The sequence below is a fragment of the Lagenorhynchus albirostris genome, chromosome 14 (assembly GCF_949774975.1).
Source record: "Lagenorhynchus albirostris chromosome 14, mLagAlb1.1, whole genome shotgun sequence".
NCBI lineage: Eukaryota > Metazoa > Chordata > Mammalia > Artiodactyla > Delphinidae > Lagenorhynchus > Lagenorhynchus albirostris.
In genome coordinates, this window is record NC_083108.1 from 17,619,541 (window position 1) to 17,640,973 (window position 21,433).

The following is a 21,433-nucleotide window of genomic DNA, read 5'->3' on the forward strand; positions in this document are numbered from 1 at the left end:
CCACCTTGATCATGAACCTGCCTCTCTCCACTGGCTCTTTACCCTTGATCCACAGACACTCTAACCTGTCTTCAAGACTGGATTTCCCTCTGGCTACTCTCCTTCTACTTCCCTTATCATACCAACTTTTCAAAAGTATTCCACACTGGCTCCTTCTATTTTCACACCTCCCATTCACTCCTTAACCCACCACAGTCAAGTTGCTTCCCCCCACATCGTGGGGAGACAGTTCTGAAAAAGGATACTGATGATCTCACTGACACACGTTTCAATCCTTCTAACATTCAGCTCTTGCGTTTGACACAATTGATCGCTCCACCCTTCTTGAAACACCCGATTCCCTGTTTGCAAGTCAGCACATCCTCCTGGGTCTCCTCACACCACTTCCTCTCTGCATCGTTTCCTCTCCCTCTCCTTCAGGTGGTATCCCGAGAGTCTATCTCAGCCCATTGGCTATCTCTGAAGGATCTTGTGCGCTTCCATGGTTTTAAATGCCAGGTGTACGCTGGGGATTCCTCAATTTGTAGACCCATCACCACAAGCCTCCCTCAAGTCCCCCCTCCATTGTATGCAAAGCAACTCATCGTCACCCACACAAAACCTGTCCCTACAATCAATCTCACGCTGGAGAGAGCCATTTCTAGTCAGTCATCCAGTCAGAAAGCCTGTGAGTCAGCCTCCCTTACCGCCTCTACCTAATGAATCATTAGGTCCTGCCAAATATGGCTCACAAACAATTCTTCAATTTAAACTCTCCTCTACATTTCCTCATATCTGTTATACATACCGGCTTCCAGATAAAATTCTTTTTGAGGGAAGAATTCTAATGCTAATTTTTTAAGTTTGAAAGCCACTGAGAGAATGCTTTAGCGCCGTCACATGGTACGTATGGACCGGCCTCACCTCCCGCCTCTGCCTGTCTCTCCTCAGCTGACCCTCCAGCCCTACAGAGCACACATGGCACTCCCCTGCTCCCTCTCTGCATCCGCCACCCGCTACTCCCAGAACACACTGTAAGCCACCTCCACCCGCCACCTGACTATATTCCACTCATCTTCAATGTCTCCTCCTCCAAGAGTCCAGTCCTGATCACCTCACGCTAGGCCAGGTTTCTGCAATACTTTCTGCATTTCCTCAGCCACCTCACTTACTTCACTGCATCATATTTATCTGTTGATATCTCCAGAGGGTAAATATCATGTCTTATTCATTTGGACTCTCAAGGGCCTAACACAGCACCTAAGCGTCAATAAATGTTTACTGAACTAGACTGATTCAATTATTTTCTAACAGAGGCTATAAAAGTCAGGAAGTATGAAAATCTTTTATATGGTCCAATAAAGAGCAGATTTTTCAAGCACATTAGAAGAAATTATTTCTTACCAGAAGTACTAACATATTAATTTTTAGTCACAAATCTTTACACTTCTATCAAATTACTTCAAAATACCTTTAGGTTCCCAAATAAGAGTTAGATATAAAGTACCACACACAAGGGCTAGAAAGTTCTGGCTGTCGAGGTCATAGGGTTTGATCTAGCTAGTGTTCCTATTTTCTCAGCAGTCTGCCATTGGATTTATTATGTGAGATAGTGAAATGATGGGGAAATGATGGTGAAGGAAATTTCTCCTTTGCTGTTTCTCACATTCCAAGGAAAAACAAAACTGTTCAGAATTTAAAACCATCACAGAACAAGATGGCCTTTTCTTGGTTCAGAATAATATGATGAATTATATTTAATATGAACTATGAATTCCATTTATAAATCCGTTGAACACCTATTGTGCGCAAGGCACAGGGCCAATAAGGCACTAGAGCCACGGGGCTGGTTAAGTTTCAGGAAGGCAAGTTCCCTTGTATGTGTCATTATTTGATGGTGTTATACAATGATCACCATAAATCCAGTTGTTTCTAATTCAAGAATCCTTAAAAAGGAAAGAGAGCTAAATAAAAACCCTGTAGTCACCAAAAAATTTAGTAAATATGAACTAAATATGTAGTTAGTTTTGAGAGTTTAGTTTCATTCCTTAATGGAATACGTCGTATTATATTCACAGTAACCTAACACTCATTTCCCCCAAACTGGAGAAAAAGTTGGTAGAAAATCAACCTGAGTTGGAAATCTTCAAAGCATTCATCCCAAACTCTATGAAATATCCGTGCCTGGTGAATGCGCACACACGCACGCACACACACACACACACACACACACACACCAAGGAGCACGTGTACTTACAACTTACATACACTGTACTTTCCTGTGCATGTGAGAGTACTGTGAAAGTGAGGCAAATATGAAGAAAGAAAAACAGAATTAGGACATAAAGACATTAGAGGAATGTGAACCATTTTTACAGAGATAAGGATGAATGATTAATTTAATATAATGAATAGCCTGTGGAAGGGAGGGAAAGATGGAGAAAGAGAGGAAAAGAGGGAGGGGGTGGAGAGGCAGGCCAACAGGACTTCATGGACTGCCCTGTGTTTGCTTGTGTCTGTGATAACAGCAACTAATGCAATAATGTACATCCAGAAATTAACCCTATTACTTGCCCTATATACCTGTGCCTCCTTAATTACTTTAAATCTTTTAATTTTACATTTGTGGTTCCAAAAAACTTTTCTTAAGCTCATTCCTTAAGGAATCTCCTTACCAAAGCTTCATGTTAAATTCTAAAATTTTCATTCTAGAACTTTTAAAGTTCCAAATGACAAACAACAGAGAGGGAAGTAATGGCAAAACAAAGTCACTGACTGCTCATTGTAGACCTTAAAAGTCAGTCTCACTAACCACCATGTGATGAGATTGCGGCAGCACAGGAGGAGAAGTTCAATCCAGGCTGATGGACTCAGGGCAACTGTCACCCGCCAAGAGGCTAAGGATCTTCTTGCATAAATAAAGTACGCTTCCTTTCAGTTCAAACCCACACTGGTATCTTACCAGTGTAATCCAGAAAAACGATAGATATTTACAAACATGCTTCATCTAGGGCAAATGAAGCATGTTTGTAAACATGCTTACTTGTAAGTAAGATTTTTAAATGAATGATTTTTAAATGAATGTTTAATATTTCTCCTTAACTAATTCATTTCACTGAATTCTACACTGAACATTGAGACTATAGAGACCCAAAGGGAAGCTCATAGCAACAACGCCAGCATAGTTACCGGATTTTCCCAAACCCCCTCATAAAAAGAGACAGAGCAACTAGGCAGCATAACCAAAACCCACTGAGAACAGTTTCAACAAAATTAAGTGATGAAGTATACCCACAAATCCCAAAATTCAAGTGGATGGGAAAACCCACCAACAGCTACAAAATCCACCTGGTATCAGGCATCCCTGTAGTAAGGAGGAAGGAGAAGCAGGAAATGTATCTGACAGCTCTGACAGGAAAACTCTAGAACAGCCAACAGATACGTAACCAAAAATTAAACCTGAAAACAGCAGCTGAACCCGGGAGGAGCTTACCTACCTCAACAGCAAGTGAACACAAGGGCCTGCAGTTGTGAGCTCGGAGGGGGCTGGCACAGCAGATTCCCAGGGCCCTTACCACACTGATGTATCCACTCCCTTCTAGGAAGAGATCCCGCAATAAGGAGGAACTACTAAGAATGCAGTCAAAATTGACAGGTAATTTAAAAAACAAAAATAAATAAATAAAAAAGGAAGGATAGGAACAGTGCCAGAAACTATCAGAAAGCAAGTCACCATATTATTGAACCACGTGAAACAACAGAAGGAGTTCTGTGAAGTCAGAAAAGCTCTCTGAATTAATCATTAAAAAAATCCAGGAAAAATCATTTCACAAAGTGAGCAACAAAAAGTACTGAGGTCAAAATTATTGCAAGTAAAAAGAGAATAAGAACGGGGATTCCCTAGAGGTCCAGTGGTTACGACTCTGCACTTCTACTGCACGGGGTATGGGATCGATCCCTGGTTGGGGAACTAAGATCCTGCATGTCAGATCTTAAATAAAAATCGGGCCTCTATTAAAAAAAGAGAGACAGAACACGAACCAGAAAAAAAACAGACATGTTGAAGCAGCAGATCGAAATGAATGTACTATTTCAAAACAAGCTAAAGAACATTTTAAAAATGATACTCAACATGAAAGACAATACAATGAGAATTAGAAAAATCAGAAATGAAATGACTGAACTCAAGAAAGAATTAAAGAGGAGGAGCTTCAAGATGGCGGAAGAGTAAGACGCGGAGATCACCTTCCTCCCCACAAATACATCAGAAATACATCTACATGTGGGACAGCTCCTATAGAACACCTACTGAACGCTGGCAGAAGACCTCAGACCTCCCAAAAGGCAAGAAACTCCCCACGGGCCTGGGTAGGGCAAAAGAAAGAAGAAAAAACAGAGACAAAAGAATAGGGACGAGACCTGCACCTCGGGGAAGGAGCTGTGAAGGAGGAAAGGTTTCCACACACTAGGAAGCCCCTTCACTGGTGGAGACTGCAGGTGGTGGAGGGGGGAGCTTCGGAGCCGTGGAGGAGAGCGCAGCAACAGGGGTGCGGAGGGCAAAGCGGTGAGATCGGTGCCGACCAGCACTCAGCAGTCCGAGAGGCTTGTCTGCTCACCTGCCGGGGTGGGCGGGGGCTGAGAGCTGAGGCTCGGGCTTCGGTCGGATCGCAGGGAGAGGACTGGGGATGGCTGCGTGAACACAGCCTGAAGGGGTTAGTGTGCCACGGCTAGCCGGGAGAGAGTCTGGGAAAAGGTCTGGACCTGCCTAAAAGGCAAGAGACCATTGTTTCGGGGTGCGCGAGGAGAGGGGATTCACAGTGCAGCTTAAAGGAGCTCCAGAGACGGGCGCGAACCGCGGCTAAGAGCGCGGACCCCAGAGACGGGCATGAGACGCTAAGGCTGCTGCTGCCGCCACCAAGAAGCCTGTGTGCGAGCACAGGTCACTCTCCACACCTCCCCTCCCAGGAACCTGTGCAGCCCGCCACTGCCAGGGTCCCGTGACCCAGGGACAACGCACGGCACGCCTCAAGCTGGTGAAACGTCACTGTGGCCTCTGCCGCCGCAGGCTTGCCCCACATCCATACCCCTCCCTCCCCCCGGCCTGAGTGAGCCAGAGCCCCCCGCATCAGCTGCTTCCTTAACGCCGTCCTGTCTGAGCAAAGAACAGACGCCTTCAGGCGACCTACACGCAGAGGCGGGGCCAAATCCAAAGCTGAACCCCGGGGGGTTGTGTAAACAAAGAAGAGAAAGGGAAATATCTCCCAGCAGCCTCAGAAGCAGCGGATTAAATCTCCACAATCAACATGATGTACCCTGCATCTGTGGAATACCTGAAGAGACAACGAATCATCTCAAATTGTGGAGGTGGACTTTGGGAGCAATGACATATATATTTTTTTTTTCCCTTTTTCTCTTTTTGTGAGTGTGTATGTGTATGCTTCTCTGTGTGATATTGTCTGTATACCTTTGCTTTTACCATTTGTCCTAGGGTTCTGTCTGTCTGTTTCTTTTTGATTTTTTTTATTACTTAAAAAAATTTGTTTCTTAATAATTATTTTTTATTTTAATAACTTTATTTTATTTTACTATATTTTATTTTATCTTCTTCTTTCCTTCTTTCTTTTCTTCTCCCTTTTATTCTGAGCTGTGTGGAAGACGGGCTCTTGGTGCTGCAGCCAGGTGTCAGGGCTGTGCCTCTGAGGTGGGAGAGCGAAGTTCAGGACACTGGTCCACAAGAGACCTCCCAGCTCCACGTAATATCAAACGATGAAAATCTCCCAGAGATTTCCATCTCAATGCCAAGACCCAGCTCCACTCAACGACCAGCAAACTACAGTGCAGGACACCCTATGCCAAACAACTAGCAAGACAGGAACACAACCCCATCCATTAGCAGAGAGGCTGCCTAAAAGCATAATAAGGCCACAGACACCCTCAAAACACACCACCAGATGTGGACCTGCCCACCAGAAAGACAAGATCCACCCTCATCCACCACAACACAGGCACTAGACCCCTCCACCAGGAAGCCTACACAACCCACTGAACCAACCTTAACCACTGGGGACAGACACCAAAAACAACGGGAACTACGAACCTGCAGCCTGCGAAAAGGAGATCCCAAACACAGTAAGTTAAACAAAATGAGAAGACAGAGAAACACACAGCAGATGAAGGAGCAAGGTAAAAACCCACCAGATCTAACAAATTAAGAGGAAATAGGCAGTCTACCCAAAAAATAATTCAGAATAATGATAGTAAAGATGATCCAAAATCTTGGAAATAGAAAGGAGAAAATACAAGAAACGTTCAACAAGGACCTAGAAGAACTAAAGAACAAACAAACAGTGATGAACAACACAATGAATGAAATTAAAAATTCTTTAGAAGGGATCAATAGCAGAATAACTGAGGCAGAAGAACGGATAAGTGACCTGGAAGATAAAATACCGGAAATAACTACCGCAGAGCAGAATAAAGAAAAAAGAATGAAAACAATTGAGGACAGCCTCAGAGACCTCTGGGACAACATTAAACACACCAACTTCAAATTATAGGGGTCCCAGAAGAAGAGGAAAAGAAAGGTACTGAGGAAATATTTGAAGAGATTATAGTTGAATACTTCCCTAATATGGGAAAGGATATAGTTAATCAAGTCCAGGAAGCAGAGAGAGTCCCATACAGGATAAATCAGGGGAGAAACACGCCAAGACACATATTAATCAAACTATCAAAAATTAAATACAAAGAACAAATATTAAAAGCAGCAAGGGAAAAACAACAAATAACACATAAGGAAATCCCCATACGGTTAACAGCTGATCTTTCAGCAGAAACTCTGAAAGCCAGAAGGGAGTGGCAAGACATATTTAAAGTGATGAAGGAGAAAAACCTACAGCCCAAATTACTCTACCCAGCAAGGATCTCATTCAGATTTGATGGAGAAATTAAAACCTTTACAGACAAGCAAAAGCTAAGAGAATTCAGCACCACCAAACCACTTCTACAACAAATGCTAAAGGAACTTCTCTAGGCAGGAAACACAAGAGAAGGAAAAGACCTACAAGAGTAAACCCAAAACAATTAAGAAAATGGTAATAGGAACATACATATCAATAATTACCTTAAATGTAAATGGATTAAATGCTCCAACCAAAAGACACAGATTGGCTGAATGGATACAAAAACAAGACCCATATATATGCTGTCTACAAGAGACCCATTTCAAACCTAGGGACACATACAGACCGAAAGTGAGGGGATGGAAAAAGATATTCCATGCAAATGGAAATCAAAAGAAACCTGGAGTAGCAATTCTCGTATCACACAAAATAGATTTTAAAACAAAGACTATTAAAAGAGACAAAGAAGGACAGTACATAATGATCAAGGGATCGATCCAAGAAGAAGATATAAAAATTGTAAATATTTATGCACCCAACATAGGAGCACCTCAATACATAAGGCAAATGCTAACAGCCATAAAAGGGGAAATCGACAGTAACACAATCATAGTAGGGGACTTTAACATCCCAGTTTCACCAATGGACAGATCATTCAAAATGAAAATAAATAAGAAAACACAAGCTTTAAATGATACATTAAACAAGATGGACTTAATAGATATTTATAGGACATTCCATCCAAAACAAAAGAATATACATTTTTCTCAAGCGCTCATGGAACATCCTCCAGGATATATCATATCTTGGGTCACAAATCAAGCCTTGGTAAATTTAAGAAAATTGAAATCGTATCAAGTATCTTTCCCAACCACAACGCTATGAGACTAGATATCAATTACAGGAAAAACTCTGTAAGAAATACAAACATATGGAGGCTAAACATTATACTACTGAATAAACAAGAGATCACTGAAGAAATCAAAGAGGAAATCAAAAAATACCTAGAAACAAATGACAATGAAAACACAACAGCCCAAAACCTATGGGATGCAGCAAAAGCAGTTCTAAGAGGGAACTTTATAGCAATACAATCCTAACTTAAGAAACAAGAAACATCTCAAATAAACAACCTAACCTTACACCTAAAGCAATTAGAGAAAGAAGAACAAAATACCCCAAAGGTAGCAGAAGGAAAGAAATCATAAAGATCATATCAGAAATAAATGAAAAAGAAATGAAGGAAACAATAGCAAAGATCAATAAAACTAAAAGCTGGTTCTTTGAGAAGATAAACAAAATGGATAAACCATTAGCCAGACTCATCAAGAAAAAAAGGGAGAAGACTCAAATCAATAAAATTAGAAATGAAAAAGGAGAAGTAACTACTGACACTGCAGAAATACAAAGGATCATGAGAGATTACTACGAGCAACTATATGCCAATAAAATGGACAACTTGGAAGAAACGGACAAATTCTTAGAAAGGCACAACCTTCTGAGACTGAACCAGGAGGAAACAGAAAATATGAACAGACCAATCACAAGCACTGATATTGAAAGTGTGATTAAAAATTTTCCAACAAACAAAAGCTCAGGACCAGATGCTTCACAGGCGAATTCTATCAAACATTTAGAGAAGAGCAAACACCTATCCTTCTCAAACTCCTCCAAAATATAGCAAAGGGAGGAACACTCTCAAACTCATTCTACAAGGCCACCATCACTCTGATACCAAAACCAGACAAAGATGTCACAAAGAAAGAAAACTACTGGCCAATATCACTCATGAACATAGATGCAAAAATCCTCAACAAAGTACTAGCAAACAGAATCCAACAGCATATTAAAAGGATCATACACTATGATCAAGTGGGGTTTATCCCAGGAATGCAAGGCTTCTTCAATATACGCAAATCAATCAACGTGATACAGCATATTAACAAACTGAAGGAGAAAAATCAGATGATCATCTCAATAGATGCAGAGAAAGCCTTCGACAAAATTCAACACCCATTCATGATAAAAACTCTCCAGAAAGGAGGCATAGAGGGAACTTTCCTCAACATAATAAAGGCCACATATGACAAACCCACAGCTAACATCATCCTCAATCGTGAAAAACTGAAAGCATTTCCACTAAGATCAGGAACAAGACAAGGTTGCCCACTCTCACCACTCTTATTCAACATAGCTTTGGAAGTTTCAGCCACAGCAATCAGAGAAGTAAAGAAATAAAAGGAATCCAAATTGGAAAAGAATAAGTAAAGCTGTCACTGTTTGCAGATGACATGATACTATACATAGAGAATCCTAAAGATCCTACCAGAAAACTACTAGACCTAATCAATGAATTTGGTAAAGCATCAGGATACAAAATGAATGCACAGAAATCTCTTGCATTCCTATACACTAATGATGAAAAATCTGAAAGTGAAATTAAGAAAGCACTCCCATTCACCATTGCAACAAAAAGAATAAAATATCTAGGAATAAACCTACCTAAGGAGACAAAAGACCTGTATGCAGAAAATTATAAGACACTGATGAAAGAAATTAAAGATGATACAAATAGATGGAGAGATATACCATGTTCTTGGATTGGAGGAATCAACATTGTGAAAATGACTCTATTACCCAAAGCAATCTACAGATTCAATGCAATCCCTATCAAACTACCACTGGCATTTTTCACAGAATTACAAGAGAAAATTTCTCAATTTGTATGGAAACACAAAAGACCCCGAACAGCCAAAGCAATCTTGAGAAAGAAAAACGGAGCTGGAGGAATCAGGCTCCCTGACTTCAGACTATACTACAAAGCTACAGTAATCAAGACAGTATGGTACTGGCACAGAAACAGAAGTATAGATCAATGGAACAGGATAGAAAGCCCAGAGATAAACCCACCCACATATAGTCACCTTATCTTTGATAAAGGAGGCAAGAATATACAGTGGAGAAAAGACAGCCTTTTCAAAAAGTGGTGCTGGGAAAACTGGACAGCTACATGTAAAAGAATGAAATTAGAACACTGCCTAACACCATACACAAAAATAAACTCAAAATGGATTAAAGACCTAAATGTAAGGCCAGACACCATCAAACTCTTAGAGGAAAACATAGGCAGAACACTCTATGACATAAATCACAGCAAGATCCTTTTGACCCACCTCCTAGAGAAATGGAAATAAAAACAAAAATAAACAAATGGGATATAATGAAACTTAAAAGCTTCTGCACAGCAAAGTAAACCATAAACAAGACCAAAAGACAACCCTCAGAATGGGAGAAAATATTTGCAAATGAAGCAAGTGACAAAGGATTAATCTCCAAAATATACAAGCAGCTCATGCAGCTCAATAACAAAAAAACAAACAACCCAATCCAAAAATGGCCAGAAGACCTACATAGACATTTCTCCAAAGAAGATATACAGATTCCCAACAAGCACATGAAAGAATGCTCAATATCATTAATCATTAGAGAAATGCAAATCAAAACTACAATGAGATATCATCTCACACCGCTCAGAATGGCCATCATCAAAAAATCTACAAACAATAAATGCTGGAGAGGGTGTGGAGAAAAGGGAACCCTCTTGCACTGTTGGTGGGAATGTAAATTGATACAGCCACTATGGAGAACAGTATGGATGTTCCTTAAAAAACTACAAATAGAACTACCATATGACCCAGCAATCCCACTACTGGGCATATACCCTGAGAAAACCATAATTCAAAAAGAGTCATGTACCAAAATGTTCATTGCAGCTCTGTTTACAATAGCCAGGAGATAGAAACAACCTAAGTGTCCATCAACAGATGAATGGATAAAGAAGCTGTGGCACATATATACAATGGAATATTACTCAGCCATAAAACGGAACGAAACTGAGTTATTTGTAGTGAGGTGGATGCACCTAGAGACTGTCATACAGAGTAAAGTAAGTCAGAAAGAGAAAAACAAATACCATATGCTAACACATATATATGGAATGTAAAAAAAAATACAAAACCAAAAACTGGTCATGAAAAACCTAGGGGCAAGATGGGAATAAAGATGCAGACCTACTAGAGAATGGACTTGAGGATACTGCGAGGGGCAAGGGTAAGCTGGGACAAAGTGAGGGAGTGGCATGGACATATATACACTACCAAACGTAAAATAGATAGCTAGGGGGAAGCAGCCACATAGCACAGGGAGATCAGCTCGGTGCTTTGTGACCACCTTGGTGGGGGGAAGGGAGGGTGGGAGGGAGGGAGATGCAAGAGGGAAGAAGTATGGGGACATATGTATATGTATAACTGATTCACTCTACTATAAAGCAGAAACTAACACACCATTGTAAAGCAATTATACTCCAATAAAGATGTTAAAAAAAAGAATTAAAAATAAAAAAGAAAACATCACTTTAGCAAAGAAGCTTCAATGGAAAGAAACACAAAAATGAATGAATACAGTTCATAATGCCTAAGAGAAGCAGAAGGTGGAAAGAAAGAAAATGTTAGCAAGAAGAAATGAAACTTCTTTTCCTTTGTGGGAGGCAAGCTTTTGGTGGGCACACCTAAAAAGAGATTTGGGGTGAAGGGGAAATTGTTTACACAAAGGGGGAACCGAGCAAATAAATACACTGAAAATACTGGGAGAGGTTTCTCACAGGTGAAGAAGAGTGTTACAACAAGCCAGGAGGGGAGGCTACAGCCAACACTGTGGTGTTTGGTTGGAACTGGAGGTAATGGTGCTAACCCAAGGTATTTAATATATTTAGGAAGATAGACACTTAAAGACGTACATGTTTGTGTAAGTGTGTATTCATGTATTCACCTAATACTACCTAGCTCTATCTACTGAAAGGGCCCAGATGCAATGTCATCCCAGGAGCAACGAGTGCACACAGCATCTGGATTCAGTTTCTAATTATTATCCTCCATCAAAGGGAATCCCTGGTCACAAAGGCATTTAATAAACGTTTATTCTCCTCCTACAGAGACATTCACTCCTTTGTTTTCTTAAGGCCTGGCAGCTTAGCTAAGTCTCCTTAATTTTATTAACAATTAGACAACAATTAGTGTAATATAAAATTTTTGTCTTAATAACCATTTAGAAGAATCCAAAACTGAACTCATATATACTTCAAAGTATATAATAAATATACCATTAACATATTCATATTTTCTTTTAAAATATTCATTAAACTTTTGGAGCAGAATGTTAAGCAAGTTTAATTGATACTTCAAAGGTCAGGCTTATCATAAGAATTTTTCTAAGGCTGAAAACAGTTCACCAGACAAGGCCTGGTACCCTGTACATAACGTCATTTGGCTTGTCTCTGTCTGTACCTTGTAAGTGCCCTTTTCACAGTGAATCATAAAGTCAGTTCAATCAGTACAATTTTTTTTTTAACAGAGTGAATTCTGCAAGCAAAAAACACAGAGTATGTTCTCAGCAGGTTATATTTGACTTGTAAATTCCATTCTCTTGCCTAGTTACACAGAATACAAAGTTACTGACCTTTGCATATACAGTCCATTCATTTTTTTCAGGGTTTTGACTAATTAGACGACAGAGAGAGAAATGGAAGGTAAAAGCTAAATCATCCTGGTCAATTTTCAATTTCTTCAACCTCATCATTTTTCAATATAAATAGGGTGATTCTTATTGATACAACAATGCCCAAGATGTAACCCGGCCCAATAAAAAATTACACACAGTAGGCCTAAAAAATGAATTCCATGGCTGCAAGGGCTTTCTAGCTTTACTATTAAAATCCCATTGGCCCAAGGCGTCCACCAAGATCTGCTCACCAAGAACCAGTGTCTGGCAAATACTCTGTAGAAAAACTTGTCAAAAAGATCACCTGATATGCCCAGACATTCTTCTTGACATATTCATTTATGCATTCCTCAAATGCCATGATATGCCAGCTATGATCTCCTAGTTATTTATATCTTACAAGTCCTCAAACTTCTAATCCAATATACTACTTATTCTGAGTTTAATGAGGGATTAAAAGAAAAGAAGAAGATGACTCTACCTTCAAGGGATTATAACCACTTCCTTTTTTTAAAACAGATTACACAGCCTACTCTTCTCTTCTTCCACTGAAAATAATTTGTTATATTCACCTCCCTCTTTTCATCATTACAGATTAAACAGAAACAATTTCTAATAAGGGTAAACTTTCCAACTCTATTCTCAACACCATGTCCTCTTCCATGGCCCCACCAATCACTCCCTCCACCAACAAAAGTGTTCAGTGAGCTCCCAAAGCATAAACTCTGCTCTTAACCCTGCAGCCACTGAAGCTACTAATCTTTTATTTCTCCAAAAGCAAACTTCTTCCATACACTGTGCCTCCACTTCACCTCACGCTCATTCCTAGCTCGCTGTATCCTGACTTCTGACCCAACTAATTCTACCCAAACAGCTCTTAATGATGACCAATGACTTTACTAACTCCATACGCTCTTTTTTATTCCCCAAGTCTTGATGTTATTTCATTGCTCTGATCAACTGTCAACCTTTACTTCCTTTACAAAGATTTGTTTTCAATTATATGTGTAAGCTAGGCCACTGGAGTTTACTTGTCCAAGGTCACCAACAGGCAGGAAGTTACAGAGATGCAATTGGAACACAGATACGCCTGTGACTAGAACTTGGGCTCTAAACCACTCCTTTGAACTACTTTTCAAAAATGAAGCAAAGGCCATTCCATGGGGGAACTGCACCCACAACCTTGATATTAATAATGCCATCTTCAGATGCAGGGGTCAGCAAACTATGACCCAGGGGCCAAATCCAGCCCATTGCCTGTTTTCATAAATAAAGTTTTATTGGGAGCCAGTCCATTTACATAGTGTCTATAGCTGCTTTAATGCCATTGTAATGGCAGAGTTGAATCATTGTGACAGAGCAATATGGTCTACAAAGCCTAATTTTTTTTACTATCTAAACCTTTACAGAAAAACATTTGCCAATCTCTGTTCTAACCAAATGTCCTTTAGGTTCATCATTTGCAAATCTGAGGATAACTAACTCATCTATTTGTAATGAGAATTAAGGAGAACAGCATATCTGGAATAACCTAATGATAGTAGGCACCCCAAAATGTCAGCTGCAGTCTAGTTCAGGCACTCCATTACAGTGTTCATTTAGGAAATAAAATCCCATCCCTACTCTACCCCAGCATCATATCATTCCTTTCTTGGAGGTTGTTTGCTCCCGCCACATGTACCCCATCTCTCAACACTACACAGAAGAGGCAAATGTCTCCTGTTACAATCAACTTCAAAGCCTACCATGAGTTGTTTATTTCTGTTAACAGCTCCACCATTCTCCCTTTACCTAGGCTTGGATCTTGGAAATCAACCTGTTATGTCTCAAATCTTCTCTTGCTCATTTGTGAAGTCCTATTTATTCAACCTAAACAACAGCTTACAAGTTATCCCTCGTCTACATTTCCACTGCCTAATCCTTTCCAGTTCCCACACCTCTCACTATATCATCCCAGGAACATCACAATTCATTTCCCAAGTCAACATTTATAAAGTGGTCTGTATATAAGTGTCAGACATGGCAAATCATTCTTAAACAAACAAATATCTCCTTTTAAGACTACCCAATATCGTGTCATTACTCATTGAGTTAAGTCCTCGGCTTTGCATTCGAGTTGATTCCACATGACTCCAATCTACACTTGCAAACTAACTTCACACTACATTTCCTGGGTACTTGCTATGCTCCATATACTATGTTAAGCACTGGAAATAAAAGGGGGAGAAACTCAACTCCTGTCCTCAAGAAGCTCAACAAACAAACAAAAAAATACCACACACAGGGCTTCCCTGGTGGCGCAGTGGTTAAGAATCTGCCTGACAATGCAGGGGACATGGGTTCGAGCCCTGGTCCGGGAAGATCCCACATGCCGCGGAGCAACTAAGCCCGTGTGCCACAACTGCTGAGCCTGCGCTGTAGAGCCTGTGCTCCATAAGAGAAGCCATCACAATGAGAGGCCCACGCACCGCAAGGAAGAGTAGCCCCCGCTCGCCGCATCTAGAGAAAAGCCCGCACGCAGCAGCCAAGACCCAACGCAGACAAAAATAAATAAACAAAAAAAAAATTAAAAAAAAAATACCACACACAAAGTGAAGTGTTTTAGGAAAGGTCTGAACCGAAAGGTGTGAGCCCAGAGAGAATGCAAGAACTATTTCTGCCACAGTGGGCAGAAGGGATGAGGGTTGAGGCTGACTTCACCATTCACGAAGAGGAGAGACATTAAAGAAGAAAACTGAGGAGGGGAAAAGAAAGACACAAAAAGAGGATGTAGGATCTTTACCATTTCTCAACTTTTTTTCTCCAAAGCAGTGCTTTTAATCCAGAGGCAATTTTGCCCCCCAGCAAGCATTTGTCAATGTCTAAAAACCTTTTTGACTGTCATGCTTAGGGGAGAGGGGGTGCTATTTGCATGCAGTGGGTAAAGGAAAAATACTTCTCTGACATCCTACAATACAAAGGACAGTCCGCCGCAGCAAAAAATTATCCAGCCCAAAAGGTCAATAGTGCTGGGGTTAAGCAACACTAGCCTAGAGCCACAAGAAACAGGAGTAAAGGAGGGGGTGGAAGTTGAGATAATTTCAGGATGTTTGAAAATACAGAGATGGCAAGGAAGGAGAATGAGTTATGCTGGGACCAACTTGCCCACCAAAACCAAACGGAGAGAATGCAAAACTGAACAGAGGGCAAAGTACCTAATAAACACTCCACATCTAGAGTCTCATGAATAGGGAGAGATTTGACTGTCAAGTCAGAACAATCAACTGTGAGAGGAATGAAGAAGAGGTGGGCAAAGAGGCTGAAGCAGAGGCTATCAGCACTTTCTACACATGATCCAATTCAACAAATATTTATTGCACAGCTGCTACAAGATGTCATGGGGAAAACACAGAGATGAGATAAATAAGTCATAATTCCTGTCTGCAAGAAGACTGGATTTCATAGAGTCACAGATGTATAAAACAAACTTACAGTTACCAAGGAGGAAAGGACGGGGGGGGGAATAAATTAGGAGATTGGGATTGACATATATACACTACTATATATAAAATAGATAACTAATAAGAACCTACTATATAGCACAGGGAACTCTACTCAATACTCTGTAATGACCTATGCGGGAAAAGAATCTAAAAAAAGAGTGTAGGGCTTCCCTGGTGGTGCAGTGGTTGAGAGTCTGCTTGCCGATGCAGGGGACACGGGTTCGTGCCCCGGTCCGGGAGGAACCCACATGCCGCAAAGCGGCTGGGCCCATGAGCCATGGCCGCTGAGCCTGCGTGTCCGGAGCCTGTGCTCTACAACAGGAGAGGCCACAACAGTGAGAGGCCCGCGTACCACAAAAAAATAAAAAAATAAAAAAAGAGTGTATATATGTATAAATGATTCACTTTGCTATACACCTGAAACTAACACAACATTGTAAATCAACTATACTCCAATAAAAATTAGTTTAAAAAAAAAGAAGACTGGATTTCAGTAGGGAGAATTAGGTAAGTATATATGTTATTATAATACAAGGAGAAATATAAGATACATGTCATAAGTGGAATACACAGGGTTTTGAGTACACACACCTTCCAAAGATTAGATGCAATAATAAAGGATAATTCTACTTAACACCTTCTTGCTCTTCCAGTGAAAGAAAAAAAAAAAATCACAGGACAGTAAATTATCTTTGCTTGTAAAGCTGTATATGTCTGGCATAATTAACCTAATTAACAATGTAAAATATTTGTTGCCAAATAGTCCAGTTGCTAACACTACTCTAACAAGGGAAACAAGGATACTTTATATAGAGTATTCCCATAGAGGTTTCACTTTCCGTTGAGAGACCCATGAAAAAAAATCAGATCCAATACCCTAGAGTAAGTCCTGTACCACAGAGAGGCTCTTAGTTATCTTTGGTTACTTTTTTTTTAACTTTGCGTGGGCTTCATTTCTCTTGAGGTTAGAAAGCCATCCAGAGGATGGCTCTTTAAATATTCCCCTCAGAAGGAGACTCTAAGTCAACATGAGAAAATAGTTAGAGAAATCCCTAATGGTCCAGCCAACATACATTTTTCATAAAGTGATTATCCTCCTGCAGCCTCAGCTTCCTAAGCCTTTTCCCCTCCTATAATTGTTTTCCTTGTAGGCCAGGCAACAATTACCACTGCTACAAGACTGAGGAGGTTCACGAGCAATATATTTTACAATACATAAGTGTACTGTCCCTGATATCTGGTGCTTTTATCACTAATTGCACTATAAAATGTGCTATTAAAACAGGGACAAACAAGATTGTAAAAATCACATAATGGACCATGACCACTTACAAAAGCCATTCATAAATGTTACTGTACCACTTATTTTTCTTTAATTTTCTAGTTATATAATTATTTTTCCAAATTTTTACTTCTAGGGGATACCAACAAGAAAAAGAATAAATTTGCGAATTACAAAACATACATGCTTGCGCTTGAATGTATTGTTTTATAAGTTTGCTCAATATTAAAATTATATAGATCAGACAATGTGCTATGAACACTGAATTCCTAGGGAACATCCACATGACCTCTTCAAAGAAATTATAGGCATGGCAAATGCATTTAAGCCTGATTCCTATTCAAACTTTAGAGCATGGAACAGAAAGCACGAAAAAATATCACAGAAGGATTTCACAATTCTAATCTATGAAAATGCAATATAACAAAGCCAATAGAACATTAATATTTAGGGGAAAGACAGAATGATCAAATATTACTGCCAATTACTGGAGGGTATGGGTCAGTGGAGCTGCCTATAGTATTTCGTATGTCATTAGCACTCGCTAATTCATGGGCAAATTTTCAAGTTTGTAGATGACCCTTTCAACCTCTTTGTTATTTATTCCACATCTCATCATCTAAGAAATAGGAATCAGAAGAGAGAATGAAAATAAAGGTATTTGGTTACCCATTCATAATTCTAATGAATTCTAAGATGGAAGTAGGAATTTTAGTAGTGATTCAGATAAAATACTGGGATGGTCTCTAGGATTCATTTATCCATTACCAGAGACAAACTAGTTCTAATAATACCACAGAACACAAATACCACAAACAAAATAGTGACTAGTCTCTACAAAACTAAACACAAGTAGCCAATTAACGAATTGGGGTTGACTGTTCTTCTTTTAGTAGGAAAATCTTCTGTTAACTGAAGAAGTAACAGATGCATTGATTTTAAGTGTCAGTAAGGAAAGTGTGATTGAGCTTCAGTCTTGCAGAAAAATGCCAGCACTTGTGCAACCTCACCATACTTACTCTCACATATTTTCTTAAATCTTTAAATGGCCCCACCTTAATAAAATCAGAACGTACTTTTAAAATAAAAGATAAGCCACAATTAGAAACATCCGAATTATGCCTCAATTGTTACTTTTTCCTCCTGAAGATAATTAGCTCGTGCTCAACCTTTCTACAGGAAGACCGTCAGAAAGTCAGACAGACAGATTATACATAAAACGTTTGCTCTAATTTCAGAAACTGAAGTCACTTAAGTCTGTTGGAATCATTTTAAAACAGTTTGAATGGTAAGAACAAGTCACTTTTTCAGACTGCCAAATACGTGAAATACTTAAAAACTGTGTTGGAAAACCTAAATAAAAACCAGAAGCTTATTTTTCACCCGTGTCATCTCCCAAAAGTGATTCCCTAAGACGTGCCAAAGCTGCATTATTAAATGAAGTTGAATGGACATGAGCCCACATACAAAACTTACTTTGTCAGATGCCTCAGAAGCCAAGAGGTTAGTCGCAAGAGTTTGTAGCTTATGATGGGCCATGTTTTTAAGAGCAGCAAGACTGCGTCGTGTCATAGCTTGTTTTAAGTTGACTGCTGGGTGACTAAGTGAGTCAACAGCAGCGGGAGCTGCTTCATCACAAGCATTCAGTATCTCTACTGCTGTGATCCCCATCACACACCGGTCCAGTGCACCTGGAAGACATATATATTCACAATCATTACACAACTCTGGAAGACTCTAAGTCAATTTTTAGGAAAGGAAAATGCATGGACATTTTTAAATGTAGTAATATGTTTTATCAGTGCCTCCCAGAAACATTTTCTTGTTTATTTCCTTCCTCTAATGATCTTCCACGTAGCATTACCTTAATCATTTCCTTTTCCGTAAGGCCCTACCACAACTTCCCAATAAACTCAAGTTCAGAGCCAAGATTTCAACAATTTCCTCCAGGCTTTTCTACTTTCTTTCCACTTCCAGGATGGTCTCCTTGATCATGCCACATCATTAGTCTATTACAAACAGCAATTTCTATAATTTTACCTTCCTCTAAAACTATATGTCAATCTTATAGAATCAATTCAACACTAGTTGAATTCAACTCTCCACCTACTCTGCACCTTACAATGAAGATGGACATGAATGATGAACATACTAAAAGATCCACTTGAATTTCCTGACCACTGATCTTGGTGGGCCCTTAATAGTGACCACATTTCCACAGACCTTTCGTTTTCCTACTCTCCTAGTTCATTATTCCACTTTCTTTCTCTTCCAATCCCACCATTCCATTTCCTGCCCTCATCTGGATGAAAGTTTTGTTTCCTATTTCATAGAGAAAGAAGCAATTAAAAAAGAAGTTCCACAAACTCCCATTACCATATCTCCAGTCACATTACTCAATAATTATGAATGAACTATCCAGGCTCCTACCTAACACACCTGTGGCTTACACCCCATCCTTCTCTTGTCTGCCCAAAGACACCATGTCAACAATTCTCCTCTTTCTCTTCATCAGTTTTCCCTATCTACCAGATCATTCCCATCAGCTTATAAACATGCAATTATTGCACCTGTTTAACACACACACACACACACACACACACACACACACACACACACACACACACACAGTTAACCCAGGTGGGCTAACTAGGTATGTATCCCATTTTTCATAATCATACTCTAAAGAGCTGCCTATTTTTACCACCTCCAAATTTTTCTCCTCCCATCTTCCTTTGAACTTACTCAAATCAGATTTTACACCAAATGTGCACAGAACCTACTCTCCACATTGCTAAATCTAATAGCCAGTTCTCAGTCCTCATTTTACTATCATTTACTGTCAGCAGCTCTCGATCTTCCTCTCCACTCCTTGAAACACATTTTGTCACTTGGCTTCCAGGCAACCATATCCTTTATTTTCTTCTTTCTTCTGGCAGGTCCATTTTAGTCTCCTTTGCTGGTTTTTTACATCACAGAAGCACATTTAAACCTTGGAGTGCCCCAACCATTATCAACCTACATTCCCTTGGTGATATATCCAGTGTCATGACTTTACATATCTTCTATATGCTAAGATTTCCCACATTTGTACCACCCACTCTGACTTCCCTCCTTTGAACTACAGACTCGTATATACAGTTGACCCTCATATATACAGTTGACTCATATATACAGTTGTCCCTTGAATAACACAAGGATTAGGGGCAACCAACCTTCCATGCTGTTGAAAATCCCCATGTAACTATATAGTCAGCTCACCGTATCCACAGTTATACCTGCAGATTCAACCAACTGCAGATCATGTAGTATTGTGGTATTTACTATAGAAAAAAACACCCAGGCAGTTCAAACCTGTGTTGTTCAAGCATCAACTGTACAATTTACAAATCAACATCTCTACTTGAATATCTAATATTCAACTCCACTTAATATATCCAAAATCGAATTCCTGATATTCCCAAACTCTACTCCTCCTTCTGGCTTCTCAATATCTTAAAATGAATTGCATCCTTCAAGTTTCTCATGATTGAAACCCTGGAGTCATCTTTGGCCCATCTCATTCTTTTATGCTCCTCATCCAACTATCAGCAAATCCTGTTGGTTCTACCTTCAAAATATACTCACACTTCAACCACTTTTCACCAGCTCCACTGCCATCACTCTAGTGTAATAATCCACCATTGTTTATTGCCTAGGGACAGCAGCATACAAGCTAATCTCCCTGCTTCCACCCTAGAGCCACCTTTAGGCTATTTTGGAGAAAAGCAGGAAAATATAATCTATAATGAGGGGAAAAATAAAATCAATAAAAACCACTGAAACAGATCTTTTTTTTAAATTAGCAGACAAACCATTAAAAGTTATTATAATTGTACTCCAGATGTTCAAAAAATTTGAATAGAGAGACATGGGAGATACCCAAAATCAAACCTGTAGTTTTCAAAGATGAAAACTACAATGTCTGAGATGAAAAATACACTCAATGGGAACAAAAGCATATTAGACATTGTAGAAGAAAAGCTCAGTAAACTTGAAAACATAGACTAGAAATTATAAAATGAGACACAGAAAAAATAACATTAAAAATGAAAAAATAATCCTAGAGTTGTGGGCAATTTCAAGTAGCCTAACAGGCATATAACTGGAGTCTCCAAAGAGAGAAAAGAGGGGGGATATCAAACATCAAAAACATATTTGAATAAATAATGGCCAAAAGCTTCCAAATTTGT

At 39.6% G+C, this 21,433-nt stretch overlaps 1 protein-coding gene across 1 annotated transcript in view; it reads right to left on the minus strand.

The window, feature by feature from the left end:
• WDR7 (WD repeat domain 7) overlaps nt 1-21,433 on the minus strand; it is a 374,300-nt gene that overhangs the window by 282,890 nt on the left and 69,977 nt on the right. Inside the window, exon 15 of the mRNA XM_060120872.1 lies at nt 18,678-18,892. Within this exon, the coding sequence (XP_059976855.1) occupies nt 18,678-18,892 (215 nt within the window). The remainder of the gene's footprint in view (nt 1-18,677; nt 18,893-21,433) is intronic.